Here is a 22823-nt window from a genome sequence, read left to right on the forward strand (position 1 = left end):
AGAACTCTTGGGACTCTGTTTTCAGCCATTCATGAAAATTCCAACCAAGCCACACACAAATGTTAGAATAGATATTTGTTTATTTTTTCCTGGACATTTAGGTCCTGAAAGCTTTACTTCAGGGTCTCTCGTTTCAACCCTCTGTAAGCTTTCCATGCTGCATGGGAGTGTGGACGGTGTGAGGAAAGACATCAGTGCTGTCAGCCAACTGAGCTCAGCTGGGAGCTTCTGGTACCACCCACCCCCATGCCCGGACAACCAAAGCAACCATTCGCTGGGTGGAGAGTGGAGTTAAATCCTGGTGGGATTTCTGGTAGGGAAGCCTGCAACAGCAGCAATGGCCTATTTACAAAGGAGCAGACAATTTATAAAAAGAAAGCTTCACGAGATCTCACTAGATATTTTATTGTTATAAGCATGGAAAGGACACACAGCTGTGTGCTGACATACTACTATGACATGATTTAATATCCCCAGTCATAATGTTAGAAACCTGTAGCTTCTCATTTCAAAACTAACATCTTTCAAATGAGACACGATTTTTATCGACTTTTTAACGATATCACAGAAAGATAACACCCACTGTAAACCCCTCCTTTATTTTGGACACTCAGGGAATCAGACTTCCATTGGCCTGGGTCACCGGCTCCCTTCGGGATGCACAAGGTCTATCTGACATCACCTTCACGTGCCACCCATCAAAGGCATTCCATCTACATGGGATTTCTGTGACCATACTGGTCTCCCTCTGTCTTCTCAAATGGTGATGGTGGACTTTCTGTCTCCCTCCCCTCAGATAACTCCACCCCCTGCCCCTGTGCCTACGGGTTGCTATGATCTTTCTCCTCTCCGTGTCACTTTTGTTTAACCGTCAACACTGATCTCTCTGAACTTCTCTACACAAATGACAAAAGGCTAGGACTTCTCAGTGTTCCTTCATGCCTGGATGCCTGGCTTTAGCAACTTATATCCTGAAGAGCCCATGGATCTTTATTTACTTCTTTCTCCATATGTAAGAAGTAGGGAGGAGGATGGTGGACACATGACTACTTCAAGACATGACCTGTTACACGGGACTTAACAATATTCCCAAAGAATATTTCTGTAGTTTATATTAATTGCACATTTGTGAATGCTTTAACCTCACAACCTCTGAAGCATTAGCACAGATCCCTTTGCAAGAAATTGACTTAATAGAAAGCCTTTTAATGCAAGTAAATTTTGGCCCTTGGAACTGACTTTGTTCACCAAGAGGGGTCCGGAACATGAGGAAGCATTGGGCACGTTGCAAGCAGAGCAGACCACACAGCTCACTTTGTACCAACATCAGAGCCGACATTCCTTCTTCCTCTTCCTTAGAAATCTGCTGCTGAAAGCTTTGCAATCACTGTTGATTGTGAACTAATGAACACAGGACTAGACAGGACTCCTGCTTTCACAGAGCTCATGGACTCATGGACTGCTCTCTTTTACAATTTTGAATTCTATTATTTTAGGATATTCTTGGCAAACGGCAGTGGTTGAGCTATGTATCTTGCAGTTGAGCAGAAAACCAGTAAGAATGTCTCTAAGTTTTTGTTTTCGTAGGTGTTCTGGAATTTGGATCTGGTGTTGTAGCTTGAAAGCTACAAAGTACGTGCACACGTGTGTGTGCATGTGTGCGTGTTGGGGGTAAGGGAACATGTGTCAGTTAATGCACATGGGCAAAGGGCCAAATCCACATCCTATGAACTCTGCGAAGGTTCCTGCCATTATAGAGGTTCCCCTCACAACACAGTGCTTCCCATAGAATCCCTTCGTGGGTGGAAGTTCAGTGTTTCTTGCCCCACTGTGTTTTTGAGCTCCTCCTGAGTGCCATGCTTTCTTCGGCTGATCATGTCAGGATGGTCGGGCTCACACATTGTGCTATATAACCCTGCCTCTGTTATTCCTGAGATTACTCCAGGCCATTCTCTCTCCAACTTCTAATTCTCATTCCATTGACCTCTAGCCTAGCTTCTGGCTCTGTCTCCTCCGTACTGAGTTCTGCCCAGAGGTGACCATCCCTGGAGAATTTTATAGCTTAATCATTTCCTTTTGTGACAATTTCCAGAAAGTGTGGGAGTAGATGTCTACATCATTTGTGAACATGTAGAAACGAAGAGCTTATTTACTTGCAACATTATGAGGACTTCTACTTGCCCCACTTGCTTCGCCCCCTGAAGAAGAGAGGCAGAAGTAGAATATAAAATTAAGGATAAAAAGAAGAGAGGTGAAGGAGTTAAAATATTAAAAGGAAACTCTTTTGAAACTTAATAAATAAAAGGTTGCTACATCACAGCCTCCTTTGTCCTACCTTCCTGATGTTTAGATCTGTTCTGGTTCTCAGTTCATTTGAAGACCACATGGCCCCCATTTCCCGAGTAGCCCCACATTTTTATTCTGCTTCACTGTCTCTCTGGGATCAGACTTCAATTTGGAATGTATGGCTGCTGTGGCTACATCACATGCTTAACTTTAATATGGATGCAATTTTAATAAATATTTGTATTTTTATGAAATGCACACACCAAAAGAAACACACACACACATTTGGACATAATTCACAAATAATCAAATCCTTGGGGGAAACTCCACCATCTGCTCATCAAGGTAAAGCATCACTGGGAGCAGAGAGTAGCCAACCATAACATTTCATTCCAGAAGATTTCCGAGTGGTTGGAACAAACACAAATTAGACAGTACAAAACTCTTAATGTATATTGGTCTTGGAATGTAAGGGCTATACCACACACCAAGGGCCCCTAAATGCACAGTAGCAACCACAATGATAAACAATGCCATAAGATTATTAAAATCTATTCTATGATGCACAGAGAAGTACCTGGTTAAAGCTGTTAAATATAATATACGACAGTCAGGATCTGTTTTCAGTGCAATATATCACATTTATATCACAATATGTCACATTTGGCAAGTGATGGATATAAAAATAGATATTTTTTGTCTTCAAAAAGTGGATCAGACCAAAATGTAAGGCTGCTCCAAAAAATGGTAAAAAATGTAACTAGCAGTTGGATCTGCTTGTATCTGATAAAGCACGGCTATCCCACTTCCTCTGCTTGCTCCGTCCACTGAGCTCAAACCTTAACATGCACCAGCATATATGTGTGTGTTTAGCATCAGGAGAATTACGTCTCCTTCCATGCATCCCTTGAAAATATTATTATCCACTTGAAAGCATCCCAATGTTAGAATTTCCTCCCTATCTCTTCCCGGTGCCTTTTCTTTCTTTCTTTCTTTCTTTTTCTTTTTCTTTTTTTTTTTTTTTTTTAATTTTTCTCTCCTAGCTAAGAAAATACCAGGAAGATACCAAACTTTCTCCATGGCTCATTTCAGTTTCCGTTTTTGAGTCACTTTTGTATTCTCCATGTTACAGTATCAGAATAATTAAGTTAACATGGAAATTTTAAACTGTGGCTCTTGATTGTTTTTCTCTATTTTTTTCCTTTTTTTCCTATTTCCTTCTTTTCTTCCTTCCTTCTTAGAGTTCACTGAAGTATTTCTTAGGTCCTAGCCTCATGCTTATTATTTTAATCAAAGCTTATGCTTGTGCCCAACATGTGAAAAGTAGAAATGTCTCTTTGAATTTCTATTTTACAATATAGACAGGGGCGTTGGGCCTCTGGGGGCTTGAATTTCACTTAAATACTGTACATGTATAGTATCACACAAGGGGTGGGGGTGGGGCAGCAAATAAACTTAACAATGACTTTTAGTCTGTCTTTACAAAAGGAAGCTTCTTTTCCCTAATGCAAAAGTCTCTTCAGCATTTGCTCCAGGAAGCCTGCGGAGAAAACATTTTACCCATGGCTTTGAAATGATTTTTTTTTTTTCAGAGCATATCCGCTGTCCTTTAAGAAGTCACGTGGGTAGATTTTCCTGTTCTTAGTTGAGCAAGGAGTAAGCACTGGATGTGTTTTCCAGGGATGAACTGGTTGTTTCTGGGGTGGAAACATTGTACGTTCCTAAAAAACAGAGCAGCAGCTCAGTTTTAAGGACAAGTCTTCATGTTCGCTGTGGTATGAATCTCTCCTGCTGGCCTGAGGGAGCTCTAGCTCAAGAGCCAGGTAAGCTCGGCCATGCCTGGAAACAAATCCATGCCTGCCCTCTGCCCAAGACCCAGAAGTGCCAGAGAACAAACAAAGCTGTCGTTCTCAAGCATGCGTGGCAGCCGACAAGACAAGCACTAACTACTTCACATCAAACCAGCAGCCAGATTTCTACAAAAGACAGGGAGATGTGAACATGGGCAGCCCTCCACATGCCACCACATGCATGGGCCTGGAGACATCCATGTGAGGGAAGCTCCTTGGTTCCCTTGGGTTGGGGTGACTTATGAAAGCCCTTGGGGGGGGGGACCCAGAGGCTGAGCCAGAAGGCAAGGGGGGAAAGGGTAAAAAGGAAAGAAGAGGAAAGAAAAAAGGAAGAAAAGGAAGGATTGGACAAGAAGCAGAAGTCAGGGGATGCCAACAAAGGTGCAGCGGAGGGGGCAGCCATGGAGCAACCACATGGGCTGGTGTCAGCAGGAGGCAGGGACTGAGCACAGAACAAGTGGGGGCGGGGTGCCCACCCTACCATCAGATTGGTGAGCTGCCACTGCTAACAAGGTTTCCATCATTGCCTGGGGGGCCCTTTGGGGCCGCTGACAACATAAACCAAAGTTACAGTGATTATGGGACCCTCAAGTAGGCCAACCCAGAGCTGCATTAACGACTCTCAAGAAGCCATCAAATGGCACTGACTGGGAATCTCAAGCCCCAGGACCTCAGGAACACAGCCCTAACTCCAACTTCCATCGGACTGATTCAGAAACAAAGAACACACTTTATTGGCCTTATATATTGCATAATTCTGATTCCGCTGAGAATCATTTAGTGACCATGAGGGGCAAGTGCAATGGTTATACTATACCCTGAAGATTTGATAATTTCACAACAGGCCTAATCAGTGACTTTCAAAATCAAAAGTAAAGACCTTCCACTTTCATGAGTAGTGCATCAAACACCAAGTCCTCTGGAGTTTTTAACAGTTTTAACAATAGGCATTCTCCAAATATGATTTTATAGGAAAAGCCTTAGTCTGGAATATGGACACAAGTCTAGATTCTGCATTTGGTGAGATCTGTTCATTTTCAAGAAGCTGGAAGCAATTCTGGTGCTTATTTTCCTGGGGGTGGGGCCTGGTGGGCAGAGGTTTCAACTTACCAGAATAACTGAGACCCATTGCCAAAGTCATTTACTTCATTTATTTGATACCTCCGAGATAGCAATTTAAATGTGCATGTTCCTAATAGAATGGATAACTTGGGCAATTCCTCTTGCATATATGCACAATTTTGCAAATGTCAATGTGTACAATTAGTACATTCCAAAAAAAGAAAAGGAAAAAGGGGGAAAAGAAACTCACAGTATGTGATCCTAGAGCTTTCTAAATATATTTTTTGCTGCATCTTAACCCATAAACATGAACTTCCTATTCCTGTTTAACAGGAATAGCAAAGAACTCCACATTTGACAAGGCCAACAATTTATAGTTCTCATTTTTGTAGTTGATACAGTTTAGACAGACAGCTCTCCACAGGCTTGTCTAGATTCTCTAAATCTTAGCCTTCTTAAGTTATTATTAGTTGCCCACTGAAGGCAGTTGCCCTCTGTATCAGCCTCTTGGTGGTTTGGGAAAATGTAAGCCAGCTCCTGTATTTAACCTCTGGCCCCTACCCCAGATGAGGTAATTGTCAGTAAATGCTGTAAAGTGGGGAGTGGGACGGTAGGGGTGTGAGATTCCCCATTAGGGCATGTTTGTTTGAGTCAACCCAAAGTTAAGTGCTCTAGGGAGTGACCTAGAAATCACTACGTACCTGTTTTTCCAAATAAATTGTTAAATCTTCTTGATATTGGAGAACTCATAGAAAATACTGGTGTAGATGAACCTAGGGATGTTGACTAAAAAAAGAGAAGAAAGGCAATTACAAAGCAAACGTTAAACCACAGCCCTGTTTTCTCAAGGATGTTTCGTTTGCTGCCCTCTAGTGGTCACTGCCTGCATCTCTCATTCCACTTGAAAGCGAGAGCCTGGACCAGCAGGAATTTCTACTTCACACAAATTGAGCAGGAAAGCCGCTTTGAAACACTGGACTCTCATCAGAATTAGGAAAATAGCTATCAAATACATGTTTTACTGTTCGATAGGGTTTGGTATCTTCCGACATGTGAACGTAGTCAAACACGTTTGAGTGCAATAGTTATTCTCCAAAACGAGCTGCAGAAAATCTATTCATCGTCATCCCTCACATTGTGTTCTCTAGTGCCTTATACTGCCCTAGGAGATTTCTTGTCTCTCACTGAATTCTTTTGACCTCCAATTGGTATTAACTGTGCTATCTGATCTCTCTTTAAAGATGTGGGACAGCATCTTAATGACAGTTCTGTGGCTGGCTTTAATAAGCAGAATCAGGTGTGAAGCACAAACAGTGGAATAATCCATGCTGGACCTGGATGTGGAGAGAGAGGTTGTCAACAGTCTCTACAAAGGAAAGACTTACCTTTGAGTGCTGAGAAGACCATCTTGACAGTGAAAACTTCTTTAGCAAGGCTTCCTGTACCTGCAATTGTTTAAAAGAAGGCATCATAAGTTCAATATGCCACAAGCACCTTTGACTTTTCTAGAAGCATGAAACTGTTATTGTTCTTACCTTCTGATCCCAGAGGCATCCAAAGAGCAAAATGAATAATCCCTGGAAAAGAATTGGGAAGAGGTGGGTTTTAATCATATTCTATTGCCCAGCAAATAGGAAGTACTATTAACCTGGCATTGAATTTGTACTATCTCTCCCTATATCTGTATTTATGGAATGAATCCAATAGATAGTAACATTAAAAAGGTTACAGTAGGTCCACACCAGGGGACCGTAAATATTATAATGTTATAAGGATATTATTCTATTTCCTTATCCCCACCCTCCTTGTGGACTGGAGGACCTGCTGGTTGTGCTATCGAATACACCTCTTGTGTCTACAGTAGTGCTCACGTAGTTGTGATGGGGACCTGGGGCACTGGGTGAAGTAATCAGTCCCTTGTAGTCAAGCCATACTATAAAATTCATTAGACATGAGCCTTATAGTTTGAAGCCATGAGCCCCAAGGCAGAAGTCTCGATTTGTGTGGCTTTAGCATGAGCATTGGGGGCACTGTCTCAATTTCTTCTCCTCGCCAGCACATGGGGGCCTATGATTACCACCCATGTGCTGGTTGAATCAGAATTAAGCATTCCTTTCCTTGTGCTCCAAAGCCTTGCTGCTTGTACCTCTGCTAAAGCTCTTCTACCAATGCAGCTTGTATCATAGTTAGTTATGTGCTATAAGAGAGCAAAGAGTGTGCCTTTTTCATTTTGGTGTAATAGAGCAGAATGTCTACCTTACACAGGGCATTCATTCATTCTCCAGCAAATGTTTCTAGAGAACATACTATGTGGTACATGGAATTCATAGTATTTAACAGACAGTTATTGAGTGCCTACTCTGTGCAAAAGTCTTTTTTAGGCACTATTAGGGATATAGTGATAAATAAGATAGATGCCACCCCTGACTTCGCAGAGATAGAGCTCATTTAGTACTTGTGGAAATTAACTGGAGAGATTACCTGGTTTAACAGTGGTATTTTCATTTAGGAGATAATTGGTGGCATCTTGATAATGTTGGATAAATAGCAAAATCCTGTGTAGGGAAGGGACTTTCCTCTTACTTGTATTTTCAGGGCTTTTCAAAGTAAGTCATGCATGCAGCTAAATTATAATGCAGGTGATAAGAGGTATATGGTTCCATGGGAGCAGAAGAATCTGTCCCTTCTAGCTCACTGAGTTCTTGCAATTCCCGCTCTTTAGGGCTAGGGCCTACTCTGAACTAAAATCCTTCCCCATTCCAACCCGTGTTTGTGTTTCTATCATTAATTTGTCACACCAGTACAGATACTTCCTGAGAACCTTGCCCTGCAGAACTTACCTGAAAGGCATTGAGGAGTGTAAATATAATATGGAACACAGCATTGCTTCCTTGGAACACAGTGGCAAGACCAAAACCCCAGGTGAGCCCCAAGAGTGGTGTTAGGACCCCAATGCTCTTGCTGATCTGAAATAAGCTACTCTTCTCCTGCTTGCTTGGCTTGTCTCCAATGGAAGGTCTCAGGATCTTGGAGATGACCACAACCGTGATGGTCATGTTCACCACCACAATGATCAGTGCTGGGATGACAAAGGCCAGCAGGGCCTTGGTATCCTCCCAGTTGAGCCAGCAGGCATTCTTCCTGGTGTAGACTTCTTGGGGTTGGGTGGCCCCCACTGTGATGACTGAGATGACAAGAGGGCAGCCATAGCCAAGAGAAAATGCAATAGTCTTCTGAATGGACTTGCTTGTGTCATGCAGGATAAAAACCAGGCGGTAGAAGAGCATGAGGCCCAGAGTCAGCATCCAGAAAAAGACGCTGAGGTAGAAGAAGTGGATGAAAAAGGTTGCAGCCACACAGGCTGTCTCATTGAGGGGGTACAAATGGTCGTGGATGGCAGCAGCCACAATGAACCAGATGTCAGCAACCAGAAGAGAGGCTGCAATGTTCACTATGCAGGTGTGGCGCATATAGGAAGTCCGATTCTTGGTCACTGATTTCCACACCACAGCTTCCACCACTAGACAGGCTGCTAAGCTCAAGATGGAAAAGCATAACCCAATGTAGGAAATGATATCCAGTAGTATTTCCAGGAGGGAACCAGGGTACGGAGAGTCGGGGGACATGAGGATGGAGAATGATGTTAGGTGGTCACAGATGCAGGAGACACTGTCCCCATCGACATTGTGCACATAACACCCACTACTATCCCAACCCCCTGTGTGGTTGGCGAGGTTGAAATTCCAGTAGACACATTGTGGTACCCCACCTGAAGGATTGATGTTCTTAAAAGTCATTGAAATCCTAAATGGCATGGTTATGTTGTGGCTAACGGTGGTTGTCATCACTAAGCTGTTGGCAAAATTCTTTCCTTGAACATCCTGAGTGAGGATGGTTTGGAGAGTTGGGAAAGCCACGGTGACAATAGATGAATCTTGCTGCAGGCTTCCCACCTCGCACTTGTCAATGGCCACATTGCCCCAGAGGTCCAAGTCTGAGAAAACAAAGCTCTGCTTGTAGGTTTTTGGATGGCCAGTTTTTATTACCATGCTCCTCATCTGCACGTTAGTTTGGTTGATGGATAAAAAGGTGCTGTCTTCTGTCTGTAATGCTCGGGAAAATCTTTCTACTGAATCCAGTAGCTGTGAGCTCTGGTTGGTCTGATGCTGTTGGGACACCTTCCAGGTACTCAACATGGGCTTGCTGAGGACAGTGTTAACCGTAGAGAGAACGTTCTGTAATTGACATAGCATGGGGTCAAATCAACCACATTCCTTCAATCATAAAAGAGAGAAAAAGTAACATTTCCCCGGAAATTGGTTGCATGGGTAAGAGGAAAAGAAAAGAGAATAATGAGGCATCCCAGGTTATGGGGCTCTGTGTCCCTCCCCCTTACGGCAGGGAGTTAGTAGAGGATGCGTCCCCAAGACTCTGAGACCTCATTGAACATTTACCAAGAACCACCTCCCACCCCCACTAAGGCCAATTCAGCAAGCTGGTAGAGATATTTAGTAACTTTTATTTTATTTTAAACTTCAAACCTGTAAAGGTGATATTTTACCAGCAAGGGCGAAGTTATTTCAAAAGACCCTCTTCAATGCTGAAAACCAAACTGTTGGCAAAAGAATCATTCTGGTTTTTTTTTATGCTAAATATTTTGATTTTCTCTCCCATAAACTTGGGTGTCATTTTCCATTTGTGCTTTCTCTCAGTATAATTTCTTTGTCCTCCTTTGCCTTGTCCTGTTTAATCTGAAACTATTCACCTTGTAGCTTGTTGAATGCTGGTCCCTGAAATAACATGTCCTAATACCCAGATCCAGTGAATGTGGTCTTATTTGGAGAAAGGGACTTTGTAGATGTAGTTAAGTGAACGATCTTGAGAGGAAATCATCCCAGATTACCTAGGTGGGCCCTAAATCCAATGTCAGGCATCTTTATGAGGGAGAGAAGAGGAAAAGACAAATAGAGAAGAGGAGACCATGTGAAAACAAAGTTAGGAGGTATATTGAGGCAGTCCTGAGCCAAAGAGTGCTGGAACTATGCAGAGCTGGAAGAGGCAGAGAAAGTCTCCCCTGGAGACTTTGGAAGGAACGTGGTCTGACAGACACCTTGATTTCAGACTTCTAGCTTTGAGAACCATGAGAGAAAAAGTAAGTTCCTCTCACAGTAAGCCACCCAGTTTGTGGGAATTCATTACACTCGCTTTAGAGGTCCAATAACCTCCTTGGACCCTTGTTACCCAAGCTGCTTGCCAGATGCTTCTGGCTAGGTTTGGCCACTGGGAAGCATTGGTAGAGATGGGAGGGTGGGAGAAGAAAGAAATTGAAATATTATCTTCCTACTACCCACTGCCCTCACCCCCTCACCCCCTATACACACATAATGTCTTCTGCACATCTTTGGCGAGAGTTCTGTTGCTCTTGCTAGCAATCCCTCCTCCAAGGTCTGGTTCTCCCTCCACTGTAGGCTCACTCTTTCCTCTCTTTTCCCCTTTAGTCCTCAGAGTAGTACTGGCTTCTATGTTTTGCTTTTTTTATCCCTGGCTTTACCACTACAAGTATCCTTTCATTGAAGGCTCATCATTTGAACTCTTCATTTGAATTCTGGGTGACGCCTCTCAGAACCCCGATTGCTTCAAAGTTCATGTTTAATGCTAGACCACTGAGAGTCCCACCTTATACATATTCTGAAAATCTGTTAATTCCTGGTTTTCTCCAAAGCAGGTAAGAATTCATTCTATTTTAATGAAGACACTAAGACGGAGATTCGCTAAAGAAATCTTTTTAAGTTCCCCAGATGAATACTAGAATCACTCCCTGTGTCCCTAAAAACCATAGCTGACAAAGCACAAGGCATACTATGTGACCCTAATATCCAGAGTACTGCTCTGAAAAAGACAAAGAAGGGAGTTCTGCAATGGGGAGGAGTTATGTTTCTTGACCACAAGTCCCAAGGGATGAAAAGATGAGACCCAAAGCTCCTATGAGGTCTAAACAAACTCACCATCATCATCTCTGAATTCACTTGGGTTGTAACTGTTGAAAGCAAATCAAGGATGTTAACGATGGCTCCCAGGCTCCCAGGAAATGAGCTGACTTCATGTTTTACCTTGCCTGTGCTAATAGAAAGATCCTTTAGGTATGTTGGGAGCTTCTTATCCTGAGTGGGGCTCTTGGTCAAAGCCTAGTAAAACAAAAGCCAACACAAACAGACAAACAAAAAACATGCCATCAGTCATCAAATCCTGCTGATCTACCCATGAAGAAAATCTCTTACATCTGTGGTTTCTTCTCTTCTCCATTCCTATAAATATATCCTATAAGATGACTTATCTCTTAATTTAATGTGTGTGCTATTCAGAATAGAATAAGACCTCACACATAGAAGGGAAACAGTAAAACAAATGTCAACCTGATGACTAGTTAAAGAAAAAGGAAAGTAGATGTGATTCCTAGGGAACTAGATTAAAATTGAGTAAGATTATCCCTTTATGGTCTGAATGGAAGCACATTTGCTACTCTGCTTTTTCTGACTTACTTTGCTGACCATTAGGAGGGGGGACTCTTAATCCCAATTTTCCTGAGACAATTCTGTTTTATATCCACTGTCTCAGTGTAATTATTACTAATGCCCTCTTTTATTCTCAAAATGTGTCCTTGTTTGGATAGTAAATTATATGGTCACCCCATCTATAATAATGATCACACTTCTGTTTCCTAATTATCTAAGCCTTGCTTAAAGAATGAATTCCAATTTGACCTTCTCCATAAAGAATTTTGATGAGTATTCCAACCCAGGGGAGTTTCTTTATCTGACTGCATAAGTGTTTGTTTGTTTTTAAAAGATTTATTTATTTATCTTTTTAAGAACGAGAGCACGAGCAGGAGGGGTAGAGGGAGAGAAAGAGAGAATCTCAAGCAGACTCCATGCTCAGTGCAGAGCCCAAAGTGGGGCTTGATCTCACGAGCTTGAGATGAGGGCCTGAGCTGAAACCAAGAGTCAGATGCTTAATGGGCTGTGCCACACAGGTGCCCCTGTAAAGTGTTTGTTGTTTAACACACTTTACATTTTCGACATTTCTACCAATGTCATCTTGTGTCTTAATTTCAATATCTCTTTAGTTAAATTATAAGCTCCTTAACAATTTGAAATGTATTATATTCCTTCTGATATACTATGATGTCTAACATAGTATAAGTCATAAATTGGCACATAGTAGGTATTCCATAAATAGATGTTGAACAGATAAACTTAATGGAGCATGATAGACCAACAGGGCCTTTTTCCATTGAAAATGTATCTAAGTATCTAGAATTGGGGCCAAAGCCCGAAATTGATTTCAAATTATAATATTTCTATCTTTCTCGATTAGGAAAATTCATATTACTGATGTATCCTCACCAAACTCCAACTCAGGGACCAAGGCTTTCAAACAGAGCTTCCTGATTATCCTAAGCAAAAATAATGTGTACAGAACTACCCAAATGGATTATGTCCTCTAACAAATCAGAGATGAAATTCTGATTTGGTCTCTTTACCCTGATAGCACCTACAATAATGCTTTGCACATAGAGAGAGGCAGAGACATAGGCAGAGGGAGAAGCAGGCTCCCTGCAGGGAGCCCGATGTGGAACTCAATCCCAGGACCCCGGGATCATGCCCTGAGCTGAAGGAAGACGCTCAACCACTGAGCCACTCAGGTGTCCCCATAATAGGTATTTTAATTACTTTTGTGTAAGACAAGAGGAGAGACAGGAGATAATTAGATGAGACACAAATCAATATCACTCCTTTTTCTTAATTCTTTTTCCAATGGTGAGAGTCGTTGGGACCACTTGTCTAACAATGTCATCAACTATAACTCCACTAGTTGCCTCATCAGTATTTATTTATTGTAATTGACAGCATTTTAGGAGGCTCTACTCTTGACAGCTTAAGTATGAGGTAACATTTATTTATTTTTATGAACAGAAAAAAACTTTCCCCTACCTCATGTCAGGAACCTCTCTTCTAAGTAATAGAGCCAGGCTAATTCTATCTCTCATAACTAAAGGTTACCTCTAAAGATGGAAGAAATCTCAGACCTATAATAAAGTCCAAGCACATTTCGTTTGCACGGATGAAATTATTTTTTATGTTTCTTCTATTTCTGAAAAGATTAGAGCTGCTTGCTAGATATCAAGATTATTCAAAGGAGAATGGTATGAGAGGATAATTTTACCTGCACCTTGGAAGTAATAGAAACACAGCACTGAGAAGTCAAGGTACAGCTGGTCCCAGAGCAGAGTACATATTTTGTTGTCTCCATATTTGAACTTAAGAAAAATGTAAAGCATTTCTAGGATAGCAACTTCTTTGGAATTAAACAAATAAAAGTAGCTTTGGAAACAACACAAAGCATCCCACGGCCTATTTGTTAAGAAATACGATAAACTAGACAAATCTCCCCATCAAGAGCTTGGAATCAAAGACTTCAGGATCACCTTGGCCAGCTGGAGCAGACTATTTATTGGGGCAGAGATGCAGTCATTTTTCTTCACCTCCCATTGGGAGCCTACACATTTGTAAGTTATGATCCCTCCAGTAGGACCTCCAGAGATGTTTGGTACTTTTGAGAAATGGCAGAGTTTCTGGATGACTTTTCCAGGCTCCCCAACACCTATTATGGGATCTCGGCACATGATGTTCTTTCCTGCATTGGAAACATGGAAATAAAAGGGACAATTTGAAAGGAGGACAAAAGATCGTCAAAATACGGTCAGTCAGGCCTAGCTAGAATGTTGATGTTTGAATTCATTTTTCTCTTTAGTTTCAGTGACCTCTTCAGAATTACCCCCTTTCTTCATTTTGTGCCTGATTTCCCAAAGCCCCTTTTAGTGCTTTTGACACAAATCTGACTTTCACCTGCACTTGCTTTTCCTAACAGAATTTATTTCTTCTATGCCTCATCCCCATCCTCCAATGCCTGGGAATCTTCTCTCTGCTGCCTGTAAAATTGAAGCAATGGAAAAATCATGAGAGCTTAATGTGTGCTCATCCAGATCATCCAGATAAGAGATAATCAGGTTACCTGGAATCTTAGGGACATAACACCTTAATCCAAGGGATTCTCCACTCTGGCATATTTGAATTACCTGGGGAATTTGGAAAATACCAATATCCAGGTTCATTCCAGCCCAAATAACTAAGAACCTCTTGGGGCTGTGATTTAAGCATTGGCTATTTCTCTAACTTTCCCCAGTGATTCCAGTGTGCAGCCAAGGTTGAGAAGCACTGCCTTAATTCAAATATATAATGAATAGTGGGAATTTCAGGTACCCATGACCTGAATATTCTAAGCAATGTTTGTAAACATTTGTTCCTTCTGGCTTCCCTTAGAGGTGACTCTATTTCACATCCACTGAAGACCAGACTTGAACAGGAAAATGACATTTGTTGTAGAATCTCTCATCTCATTTCTTGATTCTCTGATGGGCAGATCCCTTTCTCACCAACTTACAAATTTAGCATTAATTGAGTTCTCAGTCATTGTATAAAATCTTGAAATATGTAAGTAATTTCTACTAGGTAAAGGAAGATGAATCATACCTGGTATGAGAAAAAAGGAGAACAAAGATAAATCAAATATGCCAGTGCCTGGATGAAGATAGAGGCATGGGGGACAGTGAAGAAATGATCTTGGCTACCCCTGTAGAAAGTGTGCTTGGTAGGGTCAGGGGACAGTGACTCAGAGAGACAAGGAACTCTAAATTGCTTCCTACTTTGATGTCCAGGGCTCAGTTACCAACACATGTGATAATCACCACAAATCCCTCAGTAAACCCAAACACGATTGGTGACAGAGCCATGACTCCTTCAGATATCAGAGGTCCTATTACAGAGATTTCTCGGGGGGTGGGGGTATTGCTTCTGGTGAAAGCCCAGGACAATCCTTTATTCACTTTCCTCTATGCTGCTCCTGAGGAGAGTTCTTGGTCATGGGCTATTACAGAAATGGCCATAAACCATGACTTCCTACCTTGAAAAGATTATGTGGAGGGATACTGGCTCAGTGATGACAAAGAATGGGAAAGACAGTAGCCTGTTTTTTAGATTGACTCTTTAAATGTAGCAGTGTCCTCAGGTCTAATGGGGACACCCTTCCTTTGCCGAAACCTCAAAGGGGACTTAGCCCCATAAAGACACTATGCACTGCTCAGTATAGTACTTTGCCTCCCAGACTTCACTAAAATAGGGCTTCATCCTTAAGACTTTCTTGATCACTTCCTCCCCACTATCACCAGGAGAGTGAAAACTGGCAGCCTCTTCTGATGACCCTTAGGGTCTCTAGTTCAGCCCTTACCACATTAGATGTGATCACTTATCTATCACATCCACCTTTCCCCTACACCTGAGGCTAGTCCACATGGCTTAGGGTTTGTTTGTTTGTTTGTTTGTTTGTTTCAGATCTCCCACCCTTACCTCAAGGCCTGCCACATGAAAGTGCTTAACATCTATTCATTGAATGGGTGAATGAGGGAGTGAATGAGTAAATGAATCCCTGCTCATGATTATCACATTTTAAAATAATTTCAAATGCTCTTACCAGGAACCACATTAAGCTTCATAGATGGGCTCCGGACTGAATTATTAGCAGCATTGGTAAAGTGACAAAATATGTCCAGCTTTTTTGGACACCAGGAAACTGATGTCCTTGCCATGAACTTGTATTTGTAGCACACTTGCTTGCCATTAACTTCTTTTTCTGAGATAGAATTATTGAAAGAATTAAGTCACAAGATGAATATCCAAAGCACACATTTTGTTAAACTGATCCAATATGGATAAACATGTCCAAACTCTTCCAAGGCATGCGCCACATTAATTTTTGATGTAGTTTTAAAAATGCCTCCAGCCTTGAAGTAAGCCTGTCCATACTTACATGGTGCTCACCTACGCTCTGTGTCCACCATTCATAACTCCAAATCTCTGCCCGTACAGTTTGGATAGTCAGAATGCCTTTCAGCATCCCTTTTCTTCCCTCTGCCTCTCCAAAACCTGTCATGCCCTGTGCGTTTCTCCTGTCCTGCCTTCACCGCATTGGTTTAGAGTCACCTCTTTATGGGTCTGTTTCCTCTATTAGACCATAAAGACTTGGAGAGAAGTACCTGGTCTTATTTATCATTGCATCTCCCTATGCCTAGCTCTGTATTTGGCACATAGAGAGCACTGAATGCATGCCCATTAAACACAAAAATATTGAAATGCTTAAATACTTCAGTGACCAGATGGATTCTATATCCTCCTTTTATACAGCCTTCTCTAAATTCTCATCTCTACTGGGCCCTGCTTTTCTGAACTTCCAGTGCTCTTTTGATCTGCATTGCTCATTTTGGAAATTGCATGCTATATGCATTGTCTTTATGACATGAACCCTTCCAGCTGGATAGTAATATATGTGCCCCAACTCTTCTGTCCCCTTTTCATTGCCTTCTATGGTGTTTGCATTGAGCATGTATGAAGGTATCTCTGTTTTGGGATTTGGGGTTGTGAGCTCATATTTGGTTGACCTTAACCTGTAGGAATTCTGAGGTATCTGGAATCCTGAGGCTTCTGGATTTGAGGGTACATTCTACCATAGAGGATTTGAATTTCTTTTTTTGCCAGCTACCATTGGGTGCTACCCATGGGTGCTATGCACTTTACCTTAGTTACTCCTCAGCTTGGAGCTCCTGGGTCACACAGGCAGTATAAATTCAAACCCAAACCCCAGTGGGGGCAGAGCAGTTGGAATTTTGGGGGAAGAATTTTGCTCACCCTCAGATGAAACCAAGCTCTTAACCATGACAGACAAATTTGTTTTTCTGCTTCTCTTGCTGAGTGAGCATGTCACCCTCTGAGGGTCCTGACATTGTGCTGGTGACTTAGGGTGTCATAGTCACTTCAAGGTGCTGGGTTTCTCCTACTGGCCGATGCCCTCAAAGAAGCCCCAGCAGTAGCTAAAGCATTTCTATTTTTCTTTTTCTTAATAGTTTTGGCCCATGGTTATTTCTCTTACTTTCTTAGATGCTCAGCTGTGCATTTAAAAGGATTCTTGTGGTGCTTTTATAGAATGCTGATTCATAGCATGGAGGGAAGGACCACCAGAACACCCGATAGACTGAGGAAGCAGATGCCTGTGAAAGTATCTTAACACTGTCTTCAATAGCTTCCACTAAAACCCCTGGGCTCCACCCTCACAGGCTCTCAAATTCTGCCACGGACCAACAAGCCTTGGGCCACACAGTATGACAGAAGGTAAGAAAGGTTCGTGGCGTTCACACAGTTATATTCTATCACTAATGCAATCCTCATGTCTCTTGGCCTCTATTTTAAGAGGAAATTTTGAGATTCTACAGGAATGAAATAATATGTCCTCACCATGCAGCAATTCATGTCTTACCTGCAAGAAAGGATAAGGAATCCACTTGGAAAGTCACTCTGTAGTTCTCATCCTCGTCAATGCAGCATCTGAAGTGATGGGAACCCTTGCAGGGAACTGTAGCCTCCAGAGGATCAACCATGATGTTTGGCTCTAGAGGCAGTGGGTAAACGGTCACATCTTTCATTATGACACTGTACGAATTCTTGTATCTAAATATGCAGTGATAGGTTCCTGAGCGGAAGGAAACAAAAAATGAGATGGAATGTAATCATTGCTCCACAAAAGCATTGGCCAGGAAGGTTCAGAAGAGGCTTACTACTGCTCCCTGTCAAGCATGGGCAAGGGCACATCACACTTTCCTGGACACTGGAAGAGAAAATGTTTGATCGACTCTTCTGGATTCTCTACGTATTTGAAGGACCAACCGATAGCCTAAGTATTCACTTACTTTTAAATAAAATTAAGTGGCTTATTTAAAGTTATACAGCCTTTTAGGCATAGAATCACAGTTCCTTTTTCCTTTCTTTTTTTAAGACTTTATTTTTTTATTCATGAGATGCACACACACAGAGGCAGAAACATAGGCAGAGAGAGAAGCAGGCTCAATGCAGGGATCCCAATGCAGGACTCAATCCCAGGACCCCGGGATCATGACCTGAGCCGAAGGCAGACATTCAACCACTGAGCCACCCAGGCATCCCTCCCAGAGTACATTATGCCAGAACCCAGTAGACGATAAGCTGCTACCTGAACAGCAGCCTTGGGACAGTATAGGAAGATTATTACAACATCTACAGTTTAGTAAGACCCTTTGATTTTCTTTACATTCCCTCTCTCTGCCCCAACCCTGGAGGAGCCAGAGCAGCAACTAGCTGGAGGGAAAAACAGGTTGAACAATCACAGAAAACCAACCCCTTTCTATTGCTTTTGGGAGGAAGGGAAATTTAAATTCAATATAAAATAAAAGTGCAGTTAATTTAGATGAGAAGAGATTCTTTCAGTACCCAAGTATGGGACTATTAAATAGTTTATGTTACTGGAAAGGTTATGGCTCCTCCCCAGGTATAGTTCCTCCTTGGTAGGAAAGAGCAATTGGACAGAGTAGATACAGGTTCAGAATAGCTCCTGAATCTATACTCGCAAGGCCAGCCACACAATGACTGGTTATTTCTACAATGTTGCCAAGGCCTTATATGAACAAATAAAGACCTGGACTAATTAACCTTATAGTTAATGAAAGGCTTCAGAATGGAGTGGTCAACAGTTGGCCACTAGAACCAGACAGTCTCAGTTTCACCCTGGCTCTACCATTCACCAGATGTATAACCTCTAATATTTTACTTACCCTCACTGGGCTTCAGTTTCTTCATCTGTAAAACCAGGATACTAATAATACTGTCTTCTAGGCTTATTGTTTTAAACAAACTAATCCACTCAGACACTTAGGACAGCACCTATCACATATTAAGAGCTCAACGAATGTCAGCTGTTATTGCAGATTCTACTAAATTATCTTTTATTCCCTCCAAATCTTTGCATTTCTTTTCAACATAAATAATGTGTAGAGATAAATACGAAATACAAATGTTCCTTTCTTTGGAACCAGGCATATAAATCCTTTACCTAGATTTTTTTCTTTTTTGGTATCATGATTGGGTGAAAAACTCCCAAAAGTCTGGTAAAATTACTTTTAAAACCAAACCTCTTGGGGTGCCTGGGTGGCTCAGTCAGTTAAGCGTCCAACTCTTGGTTTGGGCTCAGGTCCTCAGGTCGTGAGATCAAGTCCCATGTGGGGCTCCACACTCAGTGGGGAGCCTCCTTGGTATTCTCTTTCCCTTTCTTTGCCCCTCCTGCTTGTGCTCTCTCTCTCCTAAACAAGCAAATGAATAAATCTTTAAAAATAAAAAAAAAAAAACAGGGCCTACTGGGGGGCTCAACGGTTGAGCGTCTGCCTTTGGCTCAGGGTGTGATACCGGGGTTCAGGATTGAGTCCTACATCGGGCTCCTTGCATGGAGCCTGCTTCTCCCTCTTTCTCTGTTTCTGCCTCCCTCTCCGTGTGTGTGCGTCTCTCATGAATAAATAAATAAAATCTTTTTAAAAAATACAATAAAAACAAACAAACAAACAAACAAATAAATAAATAATAAAACAACCCTCTTAACTTCATGCTCTTGAATCAGAGAGTCAAGTTCCAGAACAGGCTCTGCAACTTAAGATGTAGAAGCTTAGGGGCATTTGTTATTCTCTTTGAGCCTTCATTTCCACACCTGTGAAATGGAAATGGTGACATCCTCCCCTAAAGGGCTCTTGTATGCAGTGTGATGACACAGGCATGTCCCAGGACAGGCCATCCAGGTCTGGTCCCTCTTACAGGATATTTTCAGGGGCCCAGGCAGCAGAATAAGGTCTGGGGTCTTGCTCTTGCTCTCACCGTTCCACTCCCGGGTCACAGTCTTCACTGTCAGCACTGACTCTGCTCCATCAGAAAACCTCCTCGTGGTATAAAACTTTTGGTATATTTTAATTCCAGCAGACGTGTTCCAGTATACCTCATCATAGTTACTCACATCGCTGATGCACTTTATGGAAAAGTTTTGTCCCTCAGAAACAGAAATTGGGTCCGGGGTTATTGTTAGGTTGGCTGAAAGAATGCAAACAAAACAGACAAAAGAAAAACCAACAACAAGCACAATGTTTAGTGTTTCTGGTGACATCGACACATGAGTGAAATTTAAGACAGGCAGAAAGCAATGGACCGTCCTGACTCCACTTGTGTCAATGTGGGATTGGTACCTTGCTGCTCCTGGGCTTTACTTGTTTCTAGGCTGTTCCCGGTGGTGCTCTGAACTGTACTCATTTCCGTATCATGCCTGAGGATCTCGTGCACTTCCCCTTTGTGGCTGGAATTATCTCCTGATGATCAGCAGGGCAAAAGGTTGCAAACTTAGGGATGTTGACTTAACCCGAGCTTCCCTCCAACCTCTTGCATGCCGAGTGGCTCTGTTCTTTTAGCAGCTCCATTCTCTACCCTTTTAAACACTTTTGAAATACTAATGTGTTGTATTTTAACTTCTCTCTTTATCTCTTCTCCATAAAAGTGTGAACTCTCCTTCCCCAGAATTTAGCACTGAGCATAGTACACAGTCAACACTTACTAAGCCAAAGAGTAATTTCTAGAACTACATATGAAGTAGAGATATTGTAGAATTTATTGCCCAAATAATTATACAGAACTGTCTCAGGCAAACTGGGAGAGATAGGTACCTTAACTATTAGTTTTTCTACATTTACTCCTCCTTATGAAAATATCCTCACACATGAGGACATTATTCATGAGGAATAATTAATGAGGAATTATTCATCAAGAATGTTAAGAAGATACTTACAAATGTAAGAGCTTCTAGGAACATTCCACATTTTTTTTTTTTTTGGCCTCTGCTTCTATCTTTCTACTCTTCTTTGAGTGTGTCATTGACATTTCAAAATGCCATTTGTTTTATCTTCTATAGATGAACAGTTTCATGCCTTGAGCCCATTGATCCTGGCCTGCTTTTCCCATCAGTATAAAATCTGGCTCTTAATCACAATCAAAAGAAATCAAGCCTTCCCATGGTGGCCTCTAGAAGCTGGGATCCCAACGTTCAGATGCAGTTCCCTAGTCACACATCACGGATTGCTGTATCCCTCCCAATGCCCTCTCTGGCTATAGGGATCTGGTGTAGCGATGTCTTCCTAAGGTTTGGTGGTTTCTGAGCATGGAAAGGTAGAGGCTCATGGAACCATGAATCTCGTTCTATTGATTCTCAGATAAGATCCAAACTACCAGACCAGTGGTTTTCAGTGAAGGCTAACCACGTTTCTATGACAGTCAAAAGCCCACCTAATCAAGAGAACTCTGAGTCGAAACTCAAAGTGTATGAGCACTCTCACTATAGAAAACTGCAAACTGCTCAACAGACCCATGAACTTATCTTTGATAAGTGTAATCTTAATCTTTATAAAAATGCTAAGTCATGAGAGTAGCAAGCGTGAAAAGAAGTAATAGGTATTGTTTATATCAGCCCTTTCTCCAAATTGTTCAAGGGGGTCTGATGATTTACCTAAGTTGTTCATTTTCTGTCAGATAGTGAGGAAAAGCAAGTTTGACTGCCCCGATTTCACAGATAGGGGTGAAGTTATAATGTTTTAAGGCATGAGGGGAAGAAATGGCACTTTTAAGAGGCCTAATTCAGTCGAAAGACTTTAGTCAAAAGACCAAAAAACTCTCAGGACAAGTATAAAATAACCGTAGAGTACTAGATTATTAAAGCTTTCTGCAGCACTCTCTCTAGAATAGGTAGAGTGGGAGAGAAGGGATGACAGGGCAGGTCTTCACCTGCTGGTGGTGACCAATGAGCCAGGCTATCAGAATGCAAGGGAAGGAGGATGGGACCAAGAGAGGAAAGGGGAAAAGTAGGGGTGCTACCCTCATTATAAATTCAATGATTAAACAGAACTAACCCGGGTGCAAAACTACTTTCCAGTCCATTCTTGCCTTATCAGTGCCATGTGGGCCTTTCCTTCCCTGCAGCCATGGGTTCACAGCCTTATCCTTCTTCTTCTTCTTTTTTTTTTTTTTTTTAAGACTTTATCTGAATTCAAATGGGAAAGAGGGAAATCCTCTTCTGTCTTCCACTTGAGATTTACTCCCATTGTACTCCTTCTACCAGGGGAAGCCCTGCTTTATTGCTCACAGATATTCCCAAGGGATTGACAGCCCTTGGCTTCAGGTGCCAGGCTAAAGATTCTAGTGAAAGAGTTCTTACCCACAGAGATGAACGTCACTTCTATGCTCTTACTGCCTCTGGCTCCGTAGGTGCTGATGAACTCACACACAAAGATGCCCGTGGTTCCAGCCGACCCACTCGGACACTGGGTTCCATCTGCCTTGAGGGTGTATCTGCTGCAGCTGGACTCCAGGTCAGTTTCAGGGTTGCCTGCAGTGACATAAGCAGTTCTTTTGCTATCACAGTTGGCTGACTCTTCCAGTTTAAGAGCAAAGAGGCCAAATCGGTGAAAAGGAGCTATTATTTAAATCAGATTTCCTCTCTTTGGAGCAGGAGGATGGTACGGTGGGTAGGTCTGCAGACTCAGGAGCTGGGTTGCCTGGCTGCAGATCCCAAACTACCACTCACTAGAAGGGTGGTGTTGAAAAAGTCACTAAACTGTTCTGTGCTTCA

General features: G+C 42.1%; 1 protein-coding gene across 8 annotated transcripts in view; it reads right to left on the reverse strand.

The window, feature by feature from the left end:
• Positions 1–389: 389 nt before the first annotated feature.
• ADGRF5 (adhesion G protein-coupled receptor F5) overlaps positions 390–22823 on the reverse strand; it is a 100881-nt gene continuing 78447 nt past the window's right edge. For 6 of the 8 annotated variants that reach the window (XM_055330277.1, XM_055330274.1, XM_055330276.1 and 3 more), the window contains 12 exons: positions 22410–22580; positions 20398–20517; positions 20036–20245; positions 17622–17834; positions 15786–15944; positions 13684–13892; positions 11204–11383; positions 8039–9433; positions 6734–6775; positions 6584–6643; positions 5900–5984; positions 390–4007 (listed from right to left, as the gene is read on the reverse strand). In XM_055330277.1, coding sequence (XP_055186252.1) covers positions 3928–4007; positions 5900–5984; positions 6584–6643; positions 6734–6775; positions 8039–9433; positions 11204–11383; positions 13684–13892; positions 15786–15944; positions 17622–17834; positions 20036–20245; positions 20398–20517; positions 22410–22580 — 2924 coding nt within the window. In that variant the 3' untranslated portion in view covers positions 390–3927. The remainder of the gene's footprint in view (positions 4008–5899; positions 5985–6583; positions 6644–6733; positions 6776–8038; positions 9434–11203; positions 11384–13683; positions 13893–15785; positions 15945–17621; positions 17835–20035; positions 20246–20397; positions 20518–22409; positions 22581–22823) is intronic. The other 2 variants (XM_055330280.1, XM_055330279.1) reach the window with 1 other exon arrangement.

This window comes from Nyctereutes procyonoides, unplaced genomic scaffold (genome assembly GCF_905146905.1).
Source record: "Nyctereutes procyonoides isolate TBG_1078 unplaced genomic scaffold, NYPRO_anot_genome, whole genome shotgun sequence".
Classification (NCBI taxonomy): domain Eukaryota; kingdom Metazoa; phylum Chordata; class Mammalia; order Carnivora; family Canidae; genus Nyctereutes; species Nyctereutes procyonoides.